The sequence below is a fragment of the Phyllostomus hastatus genome, unplaced genomic scaffold, assembly GCF_019186645.2.
Source record: "Phyllostomus hastatus isolate PE091 unplaced genomic scaffold, TTU_PhHast_1.1 phas_contig_159, whole genome shotgun sequence".
Classification (NCBI taxonomy): domain Eukaryota; kingdom Metazoa; phylum Chordata; class Mammalia; order Chiroptera; family Phyllostomidae; genus Phyllostomus; species Phyllostomus hastatus.
In genome coordinates, this window is record NW_025333640.1 from 37,540,364 (window position 1) to 37,564,958 (window position 24,595).

At 47.8% G+C, this 24,595-nt stretch overlaps 1 protein-coding gene across 1 annotated transcript in view; it reads right to left on the reverse strand.

Annotated features, from left to right (window-relative positions):
* FAT4 (FAT atypical cadherin 4) overlaps nucleotides 1–24,595 on the reverse strand; it is a 144,587-nt gene that overhangs the window by 36,817 nt on the left and 83,175 nt on the right. Inside the window, 3 exon segments of the mRNA XM_045830851.1 lie at nucleotides 1,408–5,757; nucleotides 7,950–8,200; nucleotides 12,341–12,521. Coding sequence (XP_045686807.1) covers nucleotides 1,408–5,757; nucleotides 7,950–8,200; nucleotides 12,341–12,521 — 4,782 coding nt within the window.

A 24,595-nucleotide genomic window follows, 5' to 3' on the forward strand; every position in this document is an offset into this window, starting at 1 on the left:
CACGCTGGAGACCAGCCAGTCACCCCTTGTGGTCTTCCTAAGACGTGTCTTTCTGCTTTCAAAGTGGGACCAGTAACTGCACAGAGTCGTAAGAAGGACGAAATGAATGACGGCATGAGTAACGGCATCTCTGGCTCAAGGAGCTTTGAGCAGCGCCTCGGTGGCCACTCGGCAAATGTTGCTCGTGCGTCATCATTCACAGAAGGGCTTTCCTAAAACTTTCAACTGCAGCATTTGGAGAAGTTTGCCAAGCACGTGAGACAAGAAAGAAACACGCCAGAGGGAGGCGAGGGAAAAGGGCTCGCTGAAATCAGCAGGTGGGACCCGCTTCTGCCCACGGGACACACGCTCCCCGACCCCTGCCTACCACCAAAGGCACTCCCACTTTCTCCGTGCTCGGGCTGAGTGTGGGCTCACTCCAAATGTAAGTGTGAATGACTCTACTATACGAACATGGGACAAAGAAACCATCTCTACCATTGAATTCCCAGCGGAAGAAGCAACTTTCTGTTTGTTGGGGGTCGGGGGAGGATTTTAGAAACTCTGAACTCACAACACGTATGAAGCCCCATGATTCATGAGCCTAAGACTCCAGCTCCGGTGGGACTCACACCGGCCTGGTGCCATCGAGTTCCCTTGTCCTCTCAGAGCGTCTGTGGCTCACCTCTGTCACCGCCGCTACTGCACGGACCCACTACAGACGCCACTACTTGTCCTCGCCACTTGTGAGTGCTGGATTTGGTGTTTTCCAAACATGGTTTTTCCTCAACACAACAATGCTAAGACAGAAGTGTGATTGTACCCATTTTACAGATGGGGACACTGAAGGTCAGCAAGGACGGGTGACTTCCCAGAAGCCTGCACTCTGGAACTCACTTACGTCCAGACTCTACAACAAATTCACTGGGTCCCCTCATCAAACCGACTTACCTTCTCTCCCCTCCAGCCTCCTTGTCTATAAAAACTGAATAATAATTATCCCTACCGCACAGGTTCTTACGAGAGGTGAATAAAATAAATACAGATACGGCCCTGGCTGGCATAGCTCAGTGGACTGAGTGCAGGCTGCGAACCAAAGTGTCGCAGGTTCGATTCCCAGTCAGGGCACGTGACTGGCTTGCAGGCCACGACTCCCAGCAACCGCACATTGATGTTTCTCTCTATCTCCCTCCCTTCCCTCTCTAAAAATAAATAAATAAAATCTTAAAAAAATAAAGTGGTATGAAAAAAAATAAAAAATAAATACAGATAAAGGGCTTAGACCAGTATCTGGTCCATAGCAAGCACGGAAAGCATTTGCTATGATGATACCCATTTTTTCATAGAAAAATCACTTAAAGGCCACGATTCCTCCCTATCACAGGGGCACGGCTGGGTCTCGGCGAGAAGAGCCCGACGCCCTCCTACCTGTGTACCCGGTCTTGCACACGCAGCTGAAGCTCCCGGGGAAGTTCTGGCAGACGGCGCCGTTCTTGCAGGGGCTGGGCAGGCACTCGTTGACGTCCCTCTCGCAGGCCCTCCCGGTGAAGCCCTCGGGGCAGCTGCAGGAGAAGCCGCCCACCAGGTTGTGGCAGGTCCCGCCGTTGTGGCAGGGCGACGGGAGGCACTCGTCGATGTCAGTCTCACACCAGCCCCCCGAGTAGCCCGGCAGGCACTTGCACAGGAACGGCCTCAGCGGCTCATTGGCCACGATGATGACCGGCAGGCTCTCGTGGCTCCTGACCGTGGGGCTCACCGCCAGCCGCCGGACGCAGCTCCCTCCGTTCTGACACGGGCCCTGCGAGCACGGGTCGTGGTCCACGGACTCCACCTTGACCCCGCTCTGCCGGAGAAGGGTCTCTTTGATGCTCTCGAAGAAGGTGGCCACCCCGCTGGGATTCACGTACTGACTGTTGCCCCGCCTCACGGCGGCCAGGAGAAACGTCCTGTTGCTCTCCTCGTAGGCGCCGTAGAGCTGCACGGCCGTGCCCAGGCCCGCGAGCTGCGAGCCGGCGATGCGCAGGAAGTGCAGGTAGTGGTTGCTCAGGAAGTCCTGCAGGGCCGGCACGCCCAGCCGCAGCAGGACGCTGCTGTCGATGGTGGCGTTGGAGAAGCCGGCGAAGAACACGCGGACGCCGCTGGTGACCGCGCCGTGGACGCCGTCGCTGCTGAGGACGGTCAGGTCGAACGTGCCGTCCGTGGACCTCGGCTGGGAGTTCAGGTCACAGGTGCCCCTCGGGATGCTGAAGAGGCTTGTCACGCCCGAGGTCAGGGAGCAGTGGAAGGTGTCCAGCACGTCCGGATCCTGCGGCTTCACGGAGCCCAACATCCCACCGGGAAACAAGTTGCCGTAATAGTTGACGAAGATCTCCACCGTGCGGGACTGGGAAGGGTTGTCGTTCTCGTCGATCACGGCGATGTGCACGGTGCCCGTGGAGGACATCTGAGGGACGCCGGAATCCCGCGTCACCACCGACAGGTAGAAGTCTGCGATCTGCTCTCTGTCGATCTCTCGGGTCGTGCTCAGGACCCCCGCCGTGCTCAGGCTGAAGTAGTTGGTGGCGGGACCGGTGCTCAGCAAGTAGTAGGTGAAGGGGCCTTGGTTCGGGGGGAGGTCGGGGTCGGTGGACTGCAGGGTCATCACCAGCGTCCCCGGGCGCTTGTTCTCCGTCACCGCTCCTTTGCGGACGGTCAACACGGGGCCGTTGTCATTTATGTCTTCCAGGGTGACCAACAGAGAGGCGCTGCCTGTGGCCGAGGGCGTCCCCGAGTCCACGGCCAGCACCGTGAGGTTATAGACTGGGAGGCTCTCTCGGTCCAACTCCGCGGTGACGGTGATCTGTCCCGTCTGCGGGTTGATGGAGAACGCCCCGTTTTCGTTCCCTGACCCGATGAAGTAGGAGAACCTGCTCCAGCTGGGGACCGAGTCGGAGTCGAAGGCGCTGACGAAGGTCACGTGCGTTCCCGTGGGGACCCCTTCGCTGATCTGAACGCTGTAGACGTTCAGGCTAAAGATGGGCGGGTCGTTGGCATCGAGGACGGTGACGTTTACAGTGACCTCGTCTATGTCTGCGCCCCGAATGCTGCCAAAATTCTTGGCCAGCACCTTCAGAGAAACCCTTTCCTCTTTCTCTCTGTCCAGAAGTCCGGAAACGTAAATTTGTCCGGTTTTCTTATGGATCTGGAAACCCTTCTTCCTGCTGCTGCCAAAAATCAAATAGTGGACCTCCCCATCGGCGCCCAAATCCCGGTCACTGGCGAACACTTCCCCAACGATCGTGCCCCTGGGGGCTGCTTCCGAGACTTCGAAATAGTAGAGCTTGGAAACAAAGCGAGGCACGTATTCGTTGGTCCCCTTTAACTGTACATTCACTGTGGCGAAGCTGCACCTCTCCTCGTCGGGGACATTGAACGCTTTCACCGTGAGGTGGTAGCTCTGCTTGGTCTCGAAATCCAAGAAGCCCTGGGTGGTGATGACGCCCGTGTTGGGGTCGATGACAAAGAGGTCGCTGTCGGACGACTGCACGGTGTACGCGATCACGGCGTTGGCTCCCGAGTCGGCGTCGGTGGCGTTGAGGTGGATGACGGTGGTCCCGCTGGGGGCGTTTTCCAAAACCGTGGGGAAATACTCCTCGGGGAGGAACACCGGCGAGTTGTCGTTCACGTCGAGCACGTTGACCGTCACGCTGCAGTAACCGGTCCTTGCCACCCACCCGCCGTCTGTGGCGCTTATGGTCATTTCGTGTCTCTGGCACAGCTCGTAGTCGAGAGCTCTGGCTAGGGTTAGCACGCCGGTGGAGGAATTGATGGCGAAGAGGCCGTCCTCGTTCCCGGAGGAGATGCTGTACCTGACCAGGCCGTTCATCGCCGCGTCTCGGTCCCTCGCAGACACCGTTCTGACAACTGCCCCCACACTGTGGCTCTCGGGCACGGTGGCACTCATGTGGCTTTGGGAGAACTCCGGAGTGTGGTAGTTTTCCTCGGTGACAATTATTTGGACCGTTGCTTGGGATGAGAGCGGGGGGTTCCCTTTATCCTTTGCAGTGACGGTGATCAGAAAGTTCTGATTCAAGTCAGAGGTGAGGGAAGAAGCCACTGAGATCCACCCTGTGTTGTTGTCCAACTTAAATTTCCCCAAGGGGGTTTCACTAGACACGAAATACTCTACTTCAGAGTTCAATCCAAAGTCTTTATCGTCTACCGCGGTAACTTGGATGAGCTTTGTACCAATTTTCACGTTCTTGGTGACCGGAGTAAAGTACTTCGTTTTGAGAAACTGGGGTGCATTGTCATTACTGTCCACTATGTTGATGGTCACGGTGGTCTCACTGAGTAAGGAAGGGTCACCCCGATCGGAAGACGTCACTATGAAGCTGTGTCTGTTGATGTTCACGTTACTGAAGCCACTGACGTTTTGGTATCTTAAGATCTGCTTATTGAAAATCTCTCCTGTGGTGGCATTAATCCTGAAATACTCTGACTGAGATTTTATGAAATAAAACACTTGTCCATTTGTCCCCTCGTCAGGGTCTGCTGCAGACACCTGAGTCACCCTGGAGCCTATGTCACTAAGTTCGGGGCAATCTAAATAGTAGGAGGGTCTGCTGAACCTCGGAGCGTTGTCATTGACATCTGTCACGAAGATGGTGACGTCTGTGCTCACAGTCCAGCCGGAGTCATGTGCAGACACTCGGATCCTGTAACGGTCTGTGTCTTCTCGGTTTAAAGGCCTGCTGATGACGATGTCCCCGGTGCTGGGATTAATGGTGAACAGAAGACTGGTGTCCATTATGGAATATCTGCTGATGGCATTCACGCCGATGTCTTCGTCGGAGGTTGTGACGCGGGTGACCGTGTACCCTAACGGGGAGTTTTCGGGCACGTGGGCACTGAATATCTGAGAGAACCTGGGGGCGTTATCATTTTCGTCCAGAATGTTGATGACCACGTTCACCGAGGAGCTCTGAGAAGGGGAGCCTTTGTCCGAGGACCTCACGGTCAGCACGTACTGAGATACGTGTTCCCTGTCCAGAGGCCGCATGCTTCTAATTTCGCCGGTCGCGTGGTTGATGCTAAAACTATGCTCCTGGTTGCCATGAACGATCTCATAATCTAACTGTCCGTTGGGCCCGCTGTCCTTGTCCATTGCCGAGACAGTAAGTATTTTTCGAGGGGAAAGATTTTCCAGTATTTCAGACACAAATGGGTCCTCCTTAAAAATCGGGGCATTATCGTTGACATCCAACACGGTGATGTCGAGTTTCTCGTAAGAGGAGAAGGGAGGGAAACCTCCATCCCTGGCCTCGATCCATATGACATAGTTTTGTATCTTTTCGAAATCCAGAGGTTGGCTGATGGACACCTGCCCGGTTAACTGGTCAATCTGGAAGGTGTTGCCCAGGTTCCCACTCGCGATGTAATAGGACAGAGGGTCCCCTCTCAGGGAGGACCCCGTCACAGTGGTCACGGGAGTGCCCACTAGCTGGCTCTCAGGAAACATGAAGGTTTGTTCTTTGGCTCTGACTTTGGGGAAGTCCGCCTTGTTCACAAACCTCACGGTCACCGTGGTGGAGTCCGTCTTGGGCGGCGCGCCGCCGTCTCTGACGTGCACCGAGAACGTCATCTCGGAGGCTCCGCTGAGCGGCCCGGCTGCCGTGATGGCTCCCCGCAGCGGGTCGATGTGGAACTTTTCGGAGTTTCTGCCCGAAAGAGAGTAATGCAGCTCAGAGTTGGGTCCGACGTCAGCATCCGTGACCGTGACCGCGAAGACGAAGGAACCTGTAAGAGAGGGAGCGTGCGGTTAGGCGGCCCGAACAGAGCACCTGGTGATGGGCTGACGCCTGTGAAACACTGTGTTGCTGCTGGATGGGGCCTGATCGTCTCAGGATTACTGGGGGAGGGCAGCACCTCCTGTGCTGTGCTGCCTCTGAAGTTGCAAAGTCAAGTCTGCTCAGTAGTCCTCAGGGCCCGACCTGCTGTTTGCTAACCGGAGCCCACCCAGTCCCCTGGATTTGATACTTTTGAGCACGCCTTTGAGAGAGGCCCCGGGAAGGGCGATCGATGGCTGCTCATTCCACACCGTAGCTCCTGGGAGACAAATCGGCACGTCATCCGACTCCAGCTCCCACAATGATACATGTGCTCTGCTGATGGCCCTGCTGCTGCCCAGTGGAAGAGGTCACTGCTCTACCAAGTCTTCAGACATCTTTGAATCACCATCTAATTCATGGTAATCATTTACCATGCAGTCAATTCTGTGATCGCGTCAACAAAAATAATACCTTTTAAAACATCGTTGATTCCTCACGCCCGCCGTTTCACAGCAAACTGCTCTTCTGTGACCAGACTACAGGGAGACAAAGCGCGTGCCATACGCACAGGCAAGTCCATAAACCAACCGGAGCAGCTGTGAGGCAGCAGGCAGCGGGGACGGAGGGAGAACGGGCCCGGCGTGGGTTCCCACGCCAGAGCTCGGGGGACGCGCGCCAACGGGACAGACTGTCGTAGAAACCTGCGAACACGGCGCCAGAGATGCGCGCGTTTGGGAACCTCTCCCAGACCTGCGCTCCTAGCCCTGCAGAAGGGGCTCTGACAAACCTGAACGGTCTCCCATTAAAAACGAACAAAAACAGAACAAACGCCAGCGGTTCTGATGAGCCATGTCTGAGGAGGAGATGCTCGAGCATCCCCCACGTTGCCCAGGGGATGCTGCGCCGGGTGTGGTTAGGGCCGCGTCTGCCAGCGCCGGCCCATCCGAAGGCTGTCACTGGCGAGTCATGACTTTGATAGAAAGTTGGAGCCCTGGCTGGTGTAGCTCAGTGGATTGAGCGCGGGCTGGGAACCAAAGTGTCCCAGGTTCGATTCCCAGCCAGGGTACATGCCTGGGTTGCAGGCCATAACCCCTAGCAACCACACATTGATGTTTCTCTCTCTCTCTCTCTTTCTCTCTCCCTCCCTTCCCTCTCTAAAGATAAATAAATAAAATCTTAAAAAAAAAAAAAAGAAAGTTGGCAAAAGTTTATGGATACTATGCCTTCATCGGGTATTAATTAGACATTCTCGAGGGACTAGAAGATCAAAGGTCACTGAGAGGATGAATGCTGAACCCATGTATTCTCCCGCCTGATTAAAAATGTTTCAGAGCAAGGGAGATTACTCGAATCGTGGTTTTTGTGTGTGTGTATTCCTGTTTGAAAAGCCATCTCAAAAACTGCAGATGGCAGAAGACTTGTGCGGTCCTTAAGAGAGTACGGCGTTCTTTGTTGCGAACAAGCAAAGGCGACCAAATTAAATTCCAAAGGGATGCTGACTGCTAGATGCGTATTGTCAACACGAAAGTGGCTCTTTAATTAATGGCCCCGTAAACTTACTAACAAACAAATCTGCATCCCTCTAAACTGGAATCAAATAATATTAATGATAATTATTTAGAACTATTCATTTGTTAAACATTTTTGAAAATCTATGAAGCGCTGAAGTATTCATTTTCCACAAGTAAATATAGCTGAATTCTTATTAATTCCAGGTAGTGTTTCAGGTGCTAGGATATAGCATGGGGGGGAAAGAGAGAGAGAAAGAGAGAGAGAGAGAGAGAAAGAGAGAGAGAGAGAAGAAAGGCCCTTGTCTCAGGGGACTGAAACACAAATTACATCTCTAGGCAGAACCCTCCCTGACTACAAAGTGATATCTATTTAATCACTTAACATAATGAAGTAATATTAAGAAATACTACTAGGAAAGAAGTAACAGTTACAAAAGTCTTACACACAATTGGTCAAGGAAGAAAGAATTCATTTACGAGATTCAACGTTCCTTTAATTTTGTAAGGCAAAAGGAGTTGCATTTCAGAGGATTTACTAACTTTGGCCATATCAAAAAATATATGTGCAAAACTGAAAGACCCGTGTTTTGTAGAGCACGTCCCACGTGCAGATTCTGTTCACCCGCGGCCCCCGAGTCGGCTCGATTACCTGGAGGAGTAGGGGACGGGATGTGCGTGACGTACGGGTGGTGCTGGAAGCTGGGTGGGTTGTCATTGACGTCGGTCACGGTGACGAGCACGCTGGCGGAACTGGACAGCGGCCCCGGGGACCCAGCGTCCGTGGAGACCACGACCAGCGTGTAGTTGCCCCTCGTCTCCCGGTCCAGCAGGGCGCTGGTGATGATCTGCCCCGTGGAGGGGTTGACGGTGAACTGGGCGTTTCCACCGATGATCCTGTAACTAAAGCAGAGAGAGGGGATGGGCACACTCCTTCTGGTGACCACACTGGAGCACCTGTCCGCAGGGATTTAAAATCTCCGGCAGAGATGTAGAGAGAGGACGAGGAAGATCACACAGCAGTGAAAGACTATGACCAGAAGGTAAATCCTTGCAAGTTTATGTGAATAGCACACGGACAGTCTTTACTGTGAGACGGCCAGTGACCTCGAGCAGGTCTCTGCAAGGTCTGTGGGCTTCTTAAATCATGCCCGGCTCCAACATGTACCCAGAAGACCTCTGTGTTTGAAACAGACGAGCCAGAAAGCATAAATCAGGGCATTGCTCTAACGCTGCGGTTAATGGCCAGGATCACAGATGCACATCTGTTAAATGCATCGCACAATTATTTTTTCTGCTGTGCGCCATAACATCCCAGAGAACAGCAACTGAAGATGGTATTCTTTCAAGGCAAAACACCGTACTGGACACATCTTGACCATCCAGAGCAACTGGAGAACTGATTATTTACACAGAGACATTCCTAGTCACTAACTCTCTCATTCATCATTCCTCACCCGGCCACGCGGCCTGGCTTTCTTGTCAGGAGAGAAACGACGTCGCCGTGGACATGCTGACACTAACCAGATCGGTTAACAGAGCGGAGTTTCCAGGGGGAGCAGCGTCTCCCTTCTCTCTGAAGAGGAGAGCTATCAGCGCACATCCCTGAGAGATCAGCTCAGGGAAGACGCTCCTAAGCTTGAGGGTTCAAGTACTGGCTGGAGTCCAGCACGTTTCAAGTTGGAGGCAGCAAGGACACAGAAAAGCGTCCTCCTTTGCGCCGGCAGAGAAACAGCCTTGCTGGAACGACGGGCACGGTTCTACCCTGTGGTGTGCGTTCATGAAGCCATAGCAACGGCGCGCGTCTACGGGGGGGGGGGGGCAGCAGCAAAAACCCGCGGTGCTGCCGGCGGACAGAACACGCCTCCTGTTCCGCTCACAGTGGCAAAGACACATTTCGGCATTTCCACCCTTTTTTTTTTTTTTGAGACAAATAATAAACTGTCGGGAGCCGGTGTTTCTAAAAATCTAAAGGCAAAAGGGATAGCAACATGGAAGCAGATCCGAGAGGGTGTTTGGGCGCGCAGCCGCTTCCATATCGGTGGAGCGCTGGGCGTCCCGCGGACTGCTAAGGCCTCCGGACACGCTCGCGCCAGGCCCGGCAGCGAGCGCGAGCCGTGGCCCTGGGCCTGCTTCCTGGACCGGAAGGCACTCTTTACAGTCACCGCCCTTCCGTGGGCGGAGGTGCCTACTCCCCTTTCCTAAATAAAAGTACCAGAGGTCGGAAACGAACTCTGTAAGTTCGAAATTCTACACTCATGAGATAATCCAACTGCCTGCCCTTTCTGAGAAGGTCTGTTGGAGCCTGGATGGTGAAAATTGTGTAACTATTTCGGGAAACCCTGTTTCTATCAGAAGACGTAGAAATCAGTAAATAACTTAATAGGGGAAAAGGAAGTAATTCATAGTGCCACCAACCTTCCTACAAGCTTTATGACAGCAAATATCAGTGTTCCTTCAAGCATTCAGAAATAAAAATAAAACGATGAAAAATGCATGCAAATGTGGATTGGGCTAGTTTGTATGTGACAAGACTGTGACACATTAGAAAAAAGAACAGTGTATTGAATGGTAAATGGTATGAGCTCTGGTCCAGGTTCAAGTATGGAATCCATAAAGGAACCTTGCACTGTAAATTCTTATTCCCTGTTCTACGCTGTTGTACATGCTACAGTCCATACGGTGTCTACTTAAAAGTAGATGATATATGTACTAAATTAAAAATTAAAGTATTTATTATGTGATTTTTTTCTAGACTTTACTTGATTCTCAAGTTTACCACAAGTATATTTTAAATATGAGGCATTCTGTAATATTTCATGATATCTATAATACCAGTTTCAAGCGAATTTGTATGTGTAAGTTTGAAAAAATGAAGAGAGAGAAGAAACACACGTGGCCATATGCATAGATGGATGCCAAGACAATATGCCCGGATTCCCAGCAGTTCCTCTAAAAAGTATTCGCTGCTCACTTGCCCTCATTAAAGAACACTCTTTATGTTGTTTGCAAGTGAATACTTTAGAAACTGAATGCTGAACCTTTCTTAACTCCAAGCAAAACACTAATTTCAACTCACATACTTTAGAGTAGCAAGTCTTATCTCCACTTTTACTGATGGATACACTGAACCCTAGAGACGCGAGCACGTCTTTCCCAGTCACGGCAGGTACGTGATGGAACCAGATTCCGATACCCGAGAATCAGAGCGTTTCCGCAGACACAAAGAGAACATCCAGGGAAGAGATAACCTGAAGGTCCAAGACAGAACTGCAGGTAACCGCCCCACTGAAGACTAGGTAGAAATGGAGTGGGGTGGGATTAAGAGCTCAGAGTAAGGAATTTGCCTTTGAACGTTGACCCTGTAGATTATTTTGTGACTCTCGCCAGGGTTGTGACCTAAGAGAATTGGAACTGAGGTTGGAGTGGAGGTGTGGCTAGTTGGGAGAGGAGGGGGTACATACCTATAAAAGCTAAGTCTGCACGGCCAAGATACAGACTAGATAAAGACTGGGAATGGATGCCCCATGGCTTACTAGAAGAGAACATGGTAAAAGTGAAGTACAGTGTATAACTGAAAGCACATGCACCACCCACAAAAATGCAGACCTTAATCAAATGAACAGAAAGAAAAATATAAATAGATAGTTGTTGAATAGCTGCTGTGTCCAAGAACATGGTAGACCATAATCTTGGGGTAAAATTAACAAGTTATATGACACATCAGAGGTTGTGCTGCGAGAGAGCACATTGGTAATTAGGTAAATTACTTAAATATGTTATATTTAAAAAGGCAATATAAAAATTAACATAAAATAGTTCCATTAACCAGAAGGAAGAATGGAGTTTCTTTTGGATTCCATGAACAGAGAGGAGTGATTAACGCCTAATACAAGAGTGTGTTATATTCCATTGAAAAGATGCCAGGTTGGATAAAGAAGGTTTAGGCTGGCATAACTACTTACTTTATCTATGCAAATATTTTAATTTGAGGTGTAATAAATGTAACTGCCCTAAGTTATTTTAAAAGTAAGTTTCATCGTTTTACAAGATAAAAATAGCCCCGATTTTTTATTTTACGTGCATGTATAACAGTGGAGTCATTTGAAGATGTGTTTGAGAGATTTCAGTGAATGCAAAAGGATGAAGCTCATTCTCTGAGATGAAAGGGAGAAGAAAATCCAACCAGTCAACCAAACAACCAAAGCGCATACCATGAAATAAAAGCAAAGTCACGCCAGACCTACCAGGGGCACTCTGCAGGGCGCTCTGCAGGGCGCTCTGAAAATACGCAGAGGGTTTTCCAGGCCCCCTTCCCACCGGCCTCCATTGCTCCCACACACAGGGCAGCCTCCGGCGTGAAAGGGACATTCACTAGAAGGAAACGGCCTATCACCCTAGCGCTCCGCTCTAGTAGCTGTACGTGGGGAGCGGTTTCGCAAACGTTCAGCTTCCCACTCAGGGCTGACACGCCGGAGACCAGAGAGAGCACGCTCCCCACGCCACCTGTGCAGGAAGTCCCCTGTGCATGGCAGAGGGAGGTTTGCCAGACGGTCACACTACAAGGGACAGGACACCCCTCCCGAATTTCCCTGAACTTACTGAGCACCCGCAGACGACAGGCAGGGAGAAAGGCACTCTGAGTGGAGTAGGACAGTACAGGTGGACGGGCGCTGAGTGTGTTTTGTTCCAGGCACTATCCTACATCGTCCACTTAAATGTTTTTTTTATCCCCATAATAACTCCATAATAAGTCAGTTTTATTATTATTATTATACCTAGTCCACTGGTAGGAAAGTTTCTAGGTATCGGCCTAGAAATGTCAAATTAGCTACACTGCAATTAGAAACAATAAATAAAACCATTATTATTTTGATCCTCATTTTAGGCACAGTTGGCTATTCAGCAACAGATAACCACAACAGGGTATGTGTTAATATTGTGACGTGTCTGGCAAAACTAAGCACTATCTTCACTCAGCCCAAACACTAGTGTTCACCAAGAAACGTGACCCACGTGGACGAGGGGAGCGCACGCACACACCTGATCACGGCGTTCGCGGCGGCGTCAGCATCGGAGGCGTTCACCAGCAGCACGTCCGTTCCCGTGGGCGCGTCCTCGGGGATGGCGGTGAAATAGAGCTTGCTGGCAAAAGTGGGGACGTTGTCATTGACGTCATCTACTATGACATTGATCGTCCCCGTTCCAGTCAGGGCAGGGGACCCTAGGAGGAGGAAAAAAAGAAGTCTTAATGCTTACGAGTAACCAAAAGAACAGCAACCTTCATAACTGAGCTCTAGTCAGCACTACCAGAGAGAATTCAGAATCTTAAATTTCTCATCATAGACAAGGGATTCATTTTTAATTTTGTGACAAAAAAAATGTTCCTTTCGGGACTAGTATTTCAACTCTTTCCTAGCGATACTGCCCAAAAAGAGTTTCAACTTCTTATTCTATTTTGAAGGTGCTGATTCGACAGCACAGAACACAACAATATCATTTAAACACCACAAGAGAGGCACCACTGGTTTCTCTGAAATCACATTAAAATAACCCAAACCAGATCTGGAGAAGACCCATGGGCACGGAATAGCTGGCCCGCTGTGTGTAAACAAAGGCATGCTAAGTACTGTATTCCTAGCCGTGACTTTCGATGTGAATGTCAGAAATTGCAACAGGCTTCCTGAGGTCTTGCAATCACCATTCCTGTACTAACTGACGTGTGTTTGTAGGGGCGAAAAAGGCAGCTTGCAGTTGTATTTCAAAACCGTGATCTCCCACTTTCTGGAAATAACATTATGTCAGTGAGCTAACTTGCAAAAACTTTTATTGCGTTTATTTCATAGTTAACATAAATGGGAAACAAATCATGTTTATTTCCTGTTCCAGCTCTGATATCCACACATAGTGAAAGTCTAACATTTAGCAGAACCTTGGCCACACTATCTCCACTATGCAAAGTTGGCAGGCTCTCCGTGGTAAAGATCAGATGTCCCATTTGCTTAGATTCTGTGATTTGTCCCCCAATTCAAAGGCAAATCATCTGCCTCTAGTTGTATCTTCAAAACCGTTTTCCAGCTTTCATTCCTGCTGGACTCCGGACAAGCTGAGCCTGGAGAACAGCGCTGGGAATGAACTTGAGGAGACGCCCACCGAGAGGAAGCCCAGCGGTATGCCAGTTGGAGTCCGCGGGCCAACTGGCGACAACAGTCCCATCACGGATTCTGAATGTGTCACAAGGGACCTGTGAATGCTGAAATCAATGTTTTCCGAGGTATTATTAATGGCTGATGGTTGGCCTTAATCTCCTCAATGTGTGTTTAATTATATACAATTTGGCGAAATGGAAATTAATGATCTGAATCATGTTAGTATTTCTCACACTGGTTGAGTTAGAAAAAAAAACGTAACTAAAGGATATCTGTGCGTTTGCGTGAGCAAAAGGGCACGTCACGGGAAGGCGAGGTGTGCGCTGGGAGCTGAGACAGGGGACAACTACAGCGAGGTCTCGGAGGCAGAGGATGGGAGGACACGGAGGGCCCCAGCATCTCTCCCACCGACACTGTGCTCTACGCCCTGAACCGGGGCAGACCAGCATCTGTGAAGTGGGAACAGTGAGAGCGGAGCCCACCCCAGAGCAGTGGGAATGCGACATGCTCAGGATAACGCTGGCACATAACGCGTATTCTGTTACTCCATGTTTCTGGATGTGTCAAAACAAGAAAAATGGAAAACTCTCCTATAAAAATGATCCATTTTTAATCTAACCAATTTCTGTGTCATAGTTCTCTGGATGTTTGTTGCCCCCCCAAAAACGTTTGACTTGATGTTCTGATGCTGTTATTGAGGAGAACATTTTGAATCATCCCTGCCTCTTAATGATGCCCCTGAGTATAAATACATGGACATGTAGCTCCGGAAAATTCTACAGCTTTTTGGAAGACATGTTGAATTGTTAATTATACTAAGTGCAAAATTTTTAAATTTACAGTACGAGTTTAAACAAGACTTGACTGTTTCTGATACAGGCATTGCTCCCTCATCGGCCACACTGCAACTTGCTAAGAAATCACCCAGCAACTGCCAGGCAAAGCTTGTGTCTTTGATATTCCGAGTGTCTGATGACACATATATGGAAAACCAACATGAAAGGGTGACTAACTCACTGGTCAGAAACACGAGATTTCTTTCCTTGTCTATAAATTACATAAATATTGTTGGGGATGTATTTTCTGACTTAGTAAGCAAAAAAAAAAAAAAGTTGTTTACCCATGAAAAGAGTCAGCAAGTTCAATCTCACTGTGTTCACCCCAGAGGCTACCTTGGTTTTCCAGACGATTCTGAAAGTGCACCAGTGACAACAAAGGGTTCTGGCTGGAGAGGCAGCCCCGACAGGCATCTCGTATCCCAGGGGCCTCCTCTCCGCACACAGCATCCCCAGAGTCGCTTCTTCCCTGGCCACCTGCCACCACCCACTTCAGGAGCAAGTGGGTTCTTCACTCCCCTCCACTCCCCACTGCGGGAATGAATAAACCCAGGCACTGTCTCTCCCACTGCCTCACCTTCTTGTCACCTGAGGAGATGTGCCAGCCAGTCTTACTGTCTTTTTTCCCCATTTTTACCGGGAAAACCTAACAAAGACTACATGTCTAAGTCTTGTACTGAGATTGAACTCACCTCCCATTTGAATTCTGCCTGCCAGATTTTTCACTTTGGTACCTGGGGGCAGGGCTGGCCACCTGGCACCCCACTCCAGCCCCCCGACTGGTCCACCCAGAGCATGAGCTCCTGCCACTCAGCATCAGGCAGGAGGACGAAGTCCAGGGACTCAGTGAGAACGCCCCTGACTTTGGAGAGCCAGTCGCACGCACACACTGCCTGCTCCGCACAGAGCAAGGGCTTCCTCCTACCTGGGAGCTCGGCGGTGACGCCTTCTGATGTTTCACCGGTTGCCTCTTTCTGAGCCTTTCCTCCTCACTGCATGAAGAAATGGTCTAAGCAGCTTACGCTGCTGGTTCCCAACAGTTTTTTTGTTGTTGTTATACCCCATGGGAAGTACTGCATAATGCTTACTATTACTATTACTTTGCCTTCACTCCAGAACTTTCCGCTGGCTCCAGGCTGACACATCCAAGTGACTATTTGTCCAACCCTAACCCTAACCCTTTGTGAGTTACCAAAGGGCCCAACACTCACGTGCCAACAACTGAAACCACAATTACTCTCTGCAAACTCAGCCCACACATTAATGTAGAAATTGAAACACACAGTACATATACATGTACACATACATACTCATCTATATACATATTACTGAACACTTATTTGACGCCAGCTATATATATGACTATTTTATATATGTTACTCATTTAGTATGCAATTTCCACGAAGTAGGTATTATTATTCAGGTTTTTTTTTCATGAAGAATTGGAGACAAAGAATGTAAGCAAGTCATTTGCATTCAGCCAGAGTGAACTGAAAGAGAGCCAATTTTGAACCAAAAAAAAAAAAAAAAACAAACTCTGCGCTTTAGGCTCCGATAACATAATGCCACTCATTGCAAGTATTTTATTCATTATTATTATTATTATCATCATCATCATCATCATCATCATCAATGTACTTCTGCCATATCCTCTATTTGGTTGTAAGCTAATTAAAAGCAGGAATAATTCTGTTTAATTCATGTGTCTAAACCCATAATTCATTCCACTGGGCTCTGTCCTCGATCCGTATTAACTTTTCCCTTTGATTCCTATATATGGGAATCTGTTCTAGTAACTACATGGCTCACAGTTCAAAGAGCTGAACACTTCTGGAAACATACATCTGGGATCTAGCCCTCAGCCTAAGGCTGGAGTCAGGGAGCGCAATCGCAGACAAAGGTCAACATTTTGGAGATAGCTGACTACTTACAAACAGAGGGTCCCAATTAATCCCGAATCCCATGAGAAGAGTCCGAAGACGAGGGGCCAACGTTGAGCTCGGATAGCGCTGATAATGATGAATTATATAGGTAGTGGCGTAACAGGGCGAGATTGCTCAATTGCATCTGGGATTATTTATGAGAACCAGATGCGGTCAGCAAAAAGAGGCAGGATGCAAACAGACTGCTGGCAGAGGACAGTGAGCCAACGAAAAGACTGAAGATACAAATGAAATGTAAGGTCAGGGGCTCAGAAATGTAGATTTGGAGAGGCCAGAGTGTGCGGTGGAATACAACTACAGTCAGAAAATACATGTACAATTTCAATGTAGAAAATGATATGTATTGTGTATATACATATGGACATGTATATATGCATATACCATTGATATATATAAAACTATTAAAAATGGATAAATGAATAGGAACCTTCTGAAGTCTTTAGAACAAAGAGCAAAGAATACATAAAATTCTGAAAAGCATTTTTCAAACGTGCATAAACAAATCACACACACATACACACACACACACATAAAAACACACACACAGAGGAAGACCATTCACAGCTTCCTCCCCTACTTGCCCCTGATATTGTGAGTAGTTCCAAACTTTGCTGGGAGTCCTTTCTTATGTTCTTGAATTTGAGAAATGATCATATTAGTACTGCCTTTTAACACTGGTGCCTTAATAAGCTCAAGTACGCCACTGAACACAGTCCAGGAAAATTTAAAATAAAATTTTAAAAAGAAAAGAAGTTCCAGGCAGCTGCGCTATGAGAAAACACATCTTTAATAAGTGTGATGAATGAGCTAAATGACTAGAGTTCAAACTGCAAGTAGATGACATGTTTCTGTGTTAGCTCCTATAAATTAAACACACTTTCCTAAAGCATGAACAACTATCCGGCAGAAATAGGATTTCTGCTCAACTGAAATCTGTTGCTTTGCAACAAGACGATTTCATCCTTGACATCAAACATTTGGTGACTGGGTCCCCCGACCCGCTGGGTTTGTGGTAATACAGTATTCCTCTCCTTTCTCCCATGCAGCAGATGCATCTCTCTCACAGTGAGCAACCCGCTGAAAATGTCCTGAAACCCAGCCATTCTCTCCGAACATCGCCGGCGCTAGTTTCTGAAAATGCACAAAGCAAATAAGTATGGAACATTTTACATACAACCGACAGCTCTGTGTTTCGAAAATTCAATTTCATGTGGGAGTTTATTACTACCAATCAGTTCTACAAATACACTTATATAAACTAGGTACATGGATACACATGTGCGGAACACCTGATTGGTTAATGACTTCTGAAAGAATCTTGACAAGAACAATCCACTTCTTTAACGTAAATGCTTCGGTCACTGACGTGATGAGAACACCCGGAAAGCTGGACGGCACTGTGACTGTGCTTAGCACTGCCAATCGGCACACTTAAAACAGTGAAAATGCTCTGCTCTAGGGGATGTGCAGTTTACCACAACTTTTAAGTTCACAAAGAAATACACAATGTTAACTAAATATTGTATCCCCACAGAAAGTCACAGAAATGACTCTTTAGAGGACGTGAAAAATAAAATTCAACATGTTGAAACTGTGAAACGCTAGAGGATACCACCAAATTCTAAACACAACCTGCCTCCTATTCAGTGAAAATATGGCATTATATAGTTATGGAATCCTTATCAAAACAGGCTACAAAAAATGATAGAGTTTTAGCAGGATAAAATTTGAGAATTTTTGAAAAATAATTCTTCACTCTGAGATCAAGTTACTATCTATAATAGTTAATGATTATCTTTTAGATTATATAAACTTTTGAATATTGCTAAGACTTTATTTTTATTTCACAGCTGGATTTCCTTAGTGTACTCAGATTTACAGCTTCCATGAAGTAAATGAAGAGTAAAATGAAATTGTTTTATCAACTTTTAATTCTATGCAACATAATTCTACACCTTATTTAATAGAATTTTGGAAGTTAAATCTTTTATTCTATTTTTATTTGAATATACAAGTGAAATCCTATGTTGAAAAAATTTTTTTCCTACTAAACAGTGGCTGATTTGAAGAAAATATTTTAAAGACATGGCTTCTCCTGGCTGGCGTAGCTCAGTGGATTGAGCGCGGGCTGCGAACCAAAGTGTGGCAGGTTCGATTCCCAGTCAGGGTACATGCCTGGGTTGCAGGCCATGACCCCCAGCAACTGCACATGGATGTTTCTCTCTCTCTCTCTCTTTCTCCCTCCCTTCCCTCTTTAAAAAAAAAATAAATAAAATAAATAAAAATAAAATCTTAAAAAAATTTGCAACATTATTTCTAAAAAAAAAAAGAAATGGCTTCTAATCCTTGTATCACTAATAGATATGGTACACAGTCTTACTAGGAATGAGAGAAAGTAAAATAATCACCCCTTGTCAACCCTGAAAACAAAACTCCCATCTAAGACAAATGTTCTCTGTTATAGTCAGCAGATCAGGCCCACCACGGAGTCGCCGTGCTAAGCCCCGCGTCAGCAAATCAGAACCTAACAAGGCTTCTGCTCTGGGCCCTCCCAGGAAAGGAAGCTCTGGGCCAACCAATCAGCACTCGCTTGCTCAGCACAAGGTCCCTAACCTGCTCCAAGTAGCGCTGCTCTCCCCAGCCAGCCAACACCCACTATAACTTCTCTGTTCCTGCTCACTTGGGTCTGTAAAAACCTCTTGCCTCCTACGGCTCTCAAAGCTCCTTTCTATTATCTAGATTGGACGCAATCACTGAATTAAACGCCCGCCACATCAGTAACTTGTAAAAAACATTTTTTACAACCCCATTGGAAATAACCAAAACTGCCTTGGACTCAACTATAGAAGCGAGTTAAATGCATTTAATTTGCAGAAATTGAAGGTAACCCTAACATGATCTGATTTATGGAATCATTAGTGCCTGTGGAAAGTTCTCCGATAGTTTTCCTTATTAAACACGTTCATCAAAATAGACAAGGCGGATGCTTTGCCGACGTTTCCCCACAAGTAACAGTGACAATTGCAATCTTCATGACAAAAACCAACTGTCTTCAGATGTGCACTGTCCTATGGCACACTTCTGACCCCTCTTTGGATTCCAGCGCTATTTGTAGGGCATGGCCCTCCCCGCGGAACAATGGGGCAGACAGTGTTAATTCAGAATGGCATCATACCCTCACCAAAAAAACAAAGCAGCATGGTGAGCCCTTGCAGCTTTCAGAATGAACTTCTGCAAAAGCATCATGTGTCCCTCCATTAAAAAGTAATTTCCAATCCCTGCATAGGAATGAAGTTTATTTCCTTTTGCAGTCAGATGATAAATGCTCTTAATTAGAAATGCTAATAACTGAACTTTTCCCCTCAGACCAATTAATTATGCTGACACATAGACACTTCATAACTAACCCTTTTGGCCAAATCTATAGCCAGAGTATCTCTGCATCCCTTTCGTATATTACATGGAGAACAGATAAAGAATAATGCATTTAATATGTGCACAAATTAATCTCCCATCCCAAAATTAAATGCAAACACACATACAGCTCAGATGCCTCACTGTATGCGCATGTATCTGTAGATCATACACGTTGATTGTAAGTTTTAGTACAATAGCTAACATTTGCTTTGTGCTTTATGCCTTATAAAACCCCTATGCATTTCCTGATTTGATGAGAACACCTGAGATTTCCAATTTATGAATATTCTTATTTTATGAGCTATTTTAATAGCAGAAAACTAGAGTGTTTTTTTTTTCGTAAGTCAGTGCTCTTTTTAATCGAACGTAATGCGCAATCCAAAGAGAAGCCGGTCTCATAAAGACGCGTTGTAAGAACCGAACGCGGTGGACAAGGTCAGAGGTGGGAAGCAGTGAGTAGTGGCTGAGAAACTGCCCCCCCGCCCCCCCACATCCTGTTTTCATCATAACAGCTGCATGCCTGTCAGGTTGCCACCTTCTCCAAAACTCCGTTTTGCTTTTCTTTTCATCTCTCTAACTGCAACCACAGTGTCTAACTCACAGCGCAGTTGTGGGATTGCATGCGATCACAGGCGCGCATCCCGGCGCGCATGAGCACTCAGGAGTCACGGAACCAATATCCTCCAGAGGCTACGACTTCCCACGTTCCCTCTCCCCTCGGACGTCTGCCCTGGGAACTGAACTTCCATACGAAGGACCCACCTGACAGCTGCTCTGCGTATCTCACGGTATCGAAAACATAACGTAGCCAGTTATTGATAATCTGCCCTAAACTCCTTTCTCTCGGCATCTCCAAATTCCTCAGGTCAATAAACTGGGACCCGGGCTGATTCATCTCATATCCTAACTTCTTATACCTCCAAGTCCATTGTCAAGTTCAAGGGGCTCCACCTGCGATGCACAAAATATGTGAGTACTCCAGGCCACCTCCTCACTGTCCCCTAATTCCACACACCGGCAGCTACCTCGGGGACAGCTGGACTGGCCAGTCAGCTCCGTGTCTCCCTTCTTCTCCACCACTGCCACGACACAGACCCCTCCCCAACCCCCCCCCAAGTCCCTGACCGAAGTCCCCCCAGGGCCTCTCCTCCTCGCTCTCAGAATGAAATGAAAGCTCCCAGCGTGGCCGCGGGTGCACCCTCTATGGGCCTCTCTTCCCAGCCTCCCCCTCCCTCTCCTTCTCGTCCCCCTTGCTGGGGCCCTGGCTCTTCCTTCTGCAACACTCCGCCCTGGGCTTCTGCCCCGAGCTTTCTGTTCACTTTCTTAACCCCGAGGACCAGTGAAACACCCCCAGTTCCTCGCTCTCTAGCCATGAACCCGCTTTCCCCAACTCCGCAGTATCTCACATCAGCCACTCCTGGCCTGCACGTTGTATTTTGTACACGGCCCGTCTTTCGGCCTGCAGGTAACTCTCTGAGGACGGAGGTGCGCACCCTTTCCCCACTGCGTCTCCAGCGTCTAGGCAGGAGGTCCAAACTCTCGGTGTCTCTGGGCCACACTGGAAGGAGGAGAGTCTACTCGGGTCTCCCATGAATTACATCATGACACGCAATCACAAACGAATCTCATCATGTTTTAGGTAAACGTACGGTTCTGTGTTGGGCCGCATGCATAGCCATCCTGGGTTGCATGCGGCCCGTGGGCTGTGGGGTGGACACCCCTGACAGAGCAACACCCAGAAGAGATGGCTCTGTAAATATTTCCTAACCAAACGTTATCACGATACTTGTCATGTATTGATGCGGCTCATAGAAGCATAGGGTCTCTTAGACGATAATCAAACCTCACTCATAAGCTCTGTACAATTAGCATCATGATTTGACTGTAATAAATGCAAAATGACAACTGGCAGTGATGACTGACATAATTACCATCTTCCACCTGTAAAGTCTAACGGGTTTTTAATGTCTTCTCCTACTTAGCATTTCATTTGAGCAGTGCCCAAATGTAAACTTATTTGCAAAAGATCAGTACTGATATGACTGATTCTCATTAATTTGGTTTCACTCAAAACTGTTTTTGAAACATCAATTTATTTATTTGCAGAAAGAAAAATAACCATTAAGTGTTTTATTCATTGCAACAAAGTAAATGGCAATAAGGAAAAAAAAGGCTTCAGCCCTGGCTGGCATAGCTCAGTGGATTGAGCATGGGCTGCGAACCAAAGGGTTGCAGGTTCGATTCCCAGTCAGGGTACATGCCTGGGTTGTAGGCCACGGTCCCCAGCAACCGCACATTGATTTATCTATTTATCTATCTATCTCCCTTCCCTCTCTAAAATAAATAAATAAAATCTTTAAAAAAAAAAAACCTTTTAAAAAAAAATTTTTAAAAACAGGCTTCTGAAACCCGTGTCTCTGGAAATGGACCCCAGGCCGAGAGTCGGTGACTCTGACCAGTAAGCACAGCGCAGGTCATCAGGAGCTCCGCGGAGAGGCAGAAACCCTGCCCCCCCGTTCTGCCCCCACCACTCTGGGCCCGCGAGCTCTGGCCAGCTGCCTAATGACAGCTGGCCAGGTCTCCATCCCCTTATCTGCAAAGTAAAGGAAATGAACTGGCTCAGCGCCAAGAAGTCTTCTGGTTATAAAATTATCATTTTTAAGTTAGAGTTCTCAAACTTATAATTTTTTTTCATATGCAGTTCTCCTTAAAAATGGCTCCATGTTATGCCCTAAATTATAACTGTAATGTCCTCCATTGGGCCATCAGCTGGCAGTCCTGTACTCGGGCATAGCACTTCCCTTCCTGGAGAGGGCGGGGGCAGATACCGTGGCTCACAGATTTTGAATTTATTGGAGAAGGCATAAGAGCACTTCAATTAAAAAAAAAACAAACATTTTTCCCTAAGAGACCACGAAAAATTACTTGTATAGATGTCTATTTATTGAAATCGTTTCTTAAACACCAAAATTTGCATACCAAAAATCAAAACAAGCAAAACTTCTCATATTATGCTTATGTAAAAGAGTCTTAGGCCTTACAGGTGAGCCGTGTGAAGCCCACACCACACACAGAGTGTATCTGCTGTAGCTCAGAGGTGCTTGGGAATGTGCTAGATGTGGAACGCGGGCAGCACGGCAGCACGGAGAGACAGGACTCACCTGGAAACATCTTGCCGCTAACAGAACTGAAGAAGAGCCAGGCGGTTCGGGGGGGGAGTCATGAGAACACAGCTCAAACCGTATTTTAAGCACTTGAAACAGAATTAAAGCCATGAAATGCTTCAATGGGTCCTTCATACGGCTGCAATTTATCACATCGTGCTAACCACCACAGAGCCTTAACTGCTGGCACTGGCTTTTGAAGCAGAGGTCAGTGTGGATGACCACAACCGCGGTAGCAAACCCTTACAGAATTTCAGCCGTGGGTTTTAAAAGTTTTTTCCTTTCGGTAGATCCTTTGAAAAATCTGCAAGTGATGAATACGTAACAATAAACTCAATCTAAGAATGGTAAATGAATATGAAATAACAGCGTTGTGTAAATAAATAATAGGACGGTGACTCATGGGTAATCACCATCGTTCTTCCCCCACGGAATCATTCCTTCACGTTGGATGAGTGAATGTTGGATGAACGCTGTGGTGCGGCTTCTGTTCTGGGTGTCTCTGGAGACTGAGTTGTTGTTGTTTTGTTTTTTAAGATTTTATTTATTTATTTTTAGAGAGGGAAGGGAGGGAGAAAGAGGGAGAGAGAGAGAAACATCAATGTGCGGTTGCTGGGGGTCATGGCCTGCAACCCAGGCATGTGCCCTGACTGGGAATCGAACCTGTGATGCTTTGGTTCACAGCCCGCACTCAGTCCACTGAGCTACGCCAGCCAGGGCTGAGACTGAGTTTTGAACAAGACAGGAAGTCTACATTCTACCGGAAGGATGATCAATATACACAGGGTAAACAAACTATACATATACTGTGTCATCTTGTCTATAAGCGTATAATTTGAGGAAGCAACTAATGTTAGGGAGAAGTCACAAGGCGCAGAGGTGGGAAGTGAGACCAGAGGGAGACGAGACCCTCAGGCCAGCGGTCGGGTGAGTCCTCTCTGAGAAGACACTGTGCCTCAATGTGATAACGAATAACCGAGACACAAACAGGCTGCCCCTTAAAACCGCAACCGGGCAGCCGGCTACGGAGGAAAACACACAACCGCAAGTGCATGGGGCCCAGGGCGGGAAAAGAGGGGTGTTCTTCAACAGGCCGGCGAAGTGGACGGAGGCCAGGTCATTTAATGCCATGTGGTCAGTGGTGAGAAATTCAGGTTTTATTCTTGGAAACCACTGCAGGATTTGCAAGCAAGTCACGGACATGATGATTTCATTTACTGCATTAAAGCTTCTGCCCTGCTTATTGGAGGAGGTGCGGGGGAGGGGGGGGAGGAGAAAAGGTAGGCGGCTAGGAAGCTATCCCATTAGCCCCGGCTTGGGCTCAGGTGGTGGGAGGAGAGATGAAGAAAAGGGGACAGGTTCGGGCCATTTTTTAACGTTGTGAGAAGCACAGCTTACATGTAGATGGACTTGTTGAAGGTACAGTACAGAGAAAGAGGAATGGAGAACGATAACAAGGTTTTCCTTCCGCCGTTGTGAGATCGCAGACAGAGGCTGTGTGTGGAGGCTAGGCGGGTGGGACAGAAGTCAGAAAGCTCTCCTTGGCCGCACTCAGCTCGAGCCGTTCAGCTAACAGTTGGACTAACACTAACGACGACAAGAAGTCACTGTTTCATTTATCCCTGCCCGTACGTTTCTCAAGTGGGAATTAGCATTTCCGTCCTACAGATACGAACATGAAGGTGACTGCTCCAAGGTCGCATAGCTAGAAATGGCAGAGGTGGGATTTGAACCTTTTTTTAAACGATGAAGCTATGTATTTACTTCTAGGGTACACTTCTATTTTGTA